Genomic DNA, 1,496 nt, shown 5'->3' with positions numbered 1-1,496 from the left:
CCGCCCTTCTCCCCGCGCTTTCTCCCCCCCTTTCCCGTCCCTTCCCGAGGGGAAGGCGGGGGGAGGAGGGGGAAGGTCACCTCCACCTGCCCGCGCCCCCGCGGCGGGGCGGGGGGAGCCGAGCCCGAGCCGCGGGCGGAGCGGGGCCGGGCCGGGGCCGCTCTCCCGCCCGGGAGCCCCGGGAACCGGCCCCGCTCCGCCGCTGAAACCCGAGCCCGGCCCGCTCCCGAGTCAGGTTTCAAAACAGAGGGAGCGCCGGGACCCCGCGCGTCCTCCGGCCGTCAATGATTAACTCTGTCAGGCGCGACAATTGAATAAAAACAAGGAGCCGGAGTGGGGGGACACACACACAAACAGCCCCCCGTCCCGTGTTCTCCCGGGAGCCCGCCCGGCGGCTCCCCCGGCCCGGGAGCTGCCCCGGGAGCGCGGGGCGGCGGGTCTGGGAAGTTTCCCCCGCGCCGCCTCGCACGGCCGGGCCGGGTGGGTGTGTTGGGAGCGAGGGAGCGGGGAGGAGGAAGGAGGGGAGGACGAGGCGCACCGAAGGTAAGCGCCATGTTTGCAAGGGAAGAAAGAGCCGGGAGAGGGAAAGGGAGGCGGGAGAGGGGGGCGGGGAGGAAAAAGTTTTCCCTCACCTTTTGGACTGGGTCTCGGAAGGGTTGCGGTCCCGCTGCCTGCGGTTCTTGAACCAGTTGCTGACCTGGGTGAGGGACAGCCCGGTGATCTTGGCCAGGTTGCGCTTCTCGGCGGGCGAGGGGTACCGGTTCTGCTTGTAGAGCTCCTTGAGCGCGTTGCGGGACTTCTCCTTGAAGCAGTACACCGTCTCCTCGCCGTCCCAGATGGTCCTGGGCAGGGGGTATTTCCTCCGGAGCCTGTACTTGTCCACCGCCCCCAAAGGTCTGCCCCGGGCTCGCTCCGCCTCGGTGTAGCGAGCCTTGTACCAGAGCTCCTGCAGCAGCGGGTGGTTGGAGGAGTCGAAGTTGTGGCTCTCCAGGATGCTGTAGAGCTCGGCGTAGATGCCCTGGTGGAAAGCCACCAGCGCCCGGGCTTTCATCAGGCTCTCGTTGCCACGTAGCAGATCGCTCGGGGGCAAAGACCACAGGAACCTGGCCAGGCGGTCCAGGTTCCCACCTTGCTGCAGCGCCTCGCACACGCAGGCGACGTGGTCCGGGGAGAAAGCCAGGGGGGTCTGCGAGGAGGAGGAGGAGGAGGAGGAGGAAGATGAAGAGGAGGGAGAGGAGGCAGCGTGGTGGTTCCTGGCCAGGAGTTCGGTGTGGAGCAGTACCTGTTCCGCGGCTCCCTCCTCGCTGGCGGAGCCTGCATGCTCCATGGGGAACGGGGCAGCGGCGGGAGGGGGCGGCGGCGCGGGCGCCTCGGGGGCTTCCGAGAGCATTTCCATCACATTTTCCTCCTTGATCTCCACCGCGATCACGATGTCGTCCGTGGCGGGGGAGGCAGAAGACATGTTTCGGTTTAGTTTTCCTTTTATTTTTTTTTTT

General features: G+C 67.3%; 1 protein-coding gene across 1 annotated transcript in view; it reads right to left on the bottom strand.

The window, feature by feature from the left end:
* The window catches only part of SIX4 (SIX homeobox 4), an 11,608-nt gene extending 10,118 nt beyond the window's left edge, over positions 1-1,490 (bottom strand). Inside the window, exon 1 of the mRNA XM_027905883.1 lies at positions 633-1,490. Within this exon, the coding sequence (XP_027761684.1) occupies positions 633-1,462 (830 nt within the window). The 5' untranslated portion in view covers positions 1,463-1,490. The remainder of the gene's footprint in view (positions 1-632) is intronic.
* Between the last annotated feature and the right edge of the window lie 6 nt (positions 1,491-1,496).

The sequence above is a fragment of the Empidonax traillii genome, unplaced genomic scaffold, assembly GCF_003031625.1.
Source record: "Empidonax traillii isolate 1590-97213 ecotype Southwest subspecies unplaced genomic scaffold, ASM303162v1 scaffold1217:size511469, whole genome shotgun sequence".
Taxonomy (NCBI): domain Eukaryota; kingdom Metazoa; phylum Chordata; class Aves; order Passeriformes; family Tyrannidae; genus Empidonax; species Empidonax traillii.
The sequence above is the reverse complement of the archived record's forward strand: the minus strand, read 5'-3'. Positions and strand labels throughout refer to the sequence as shown.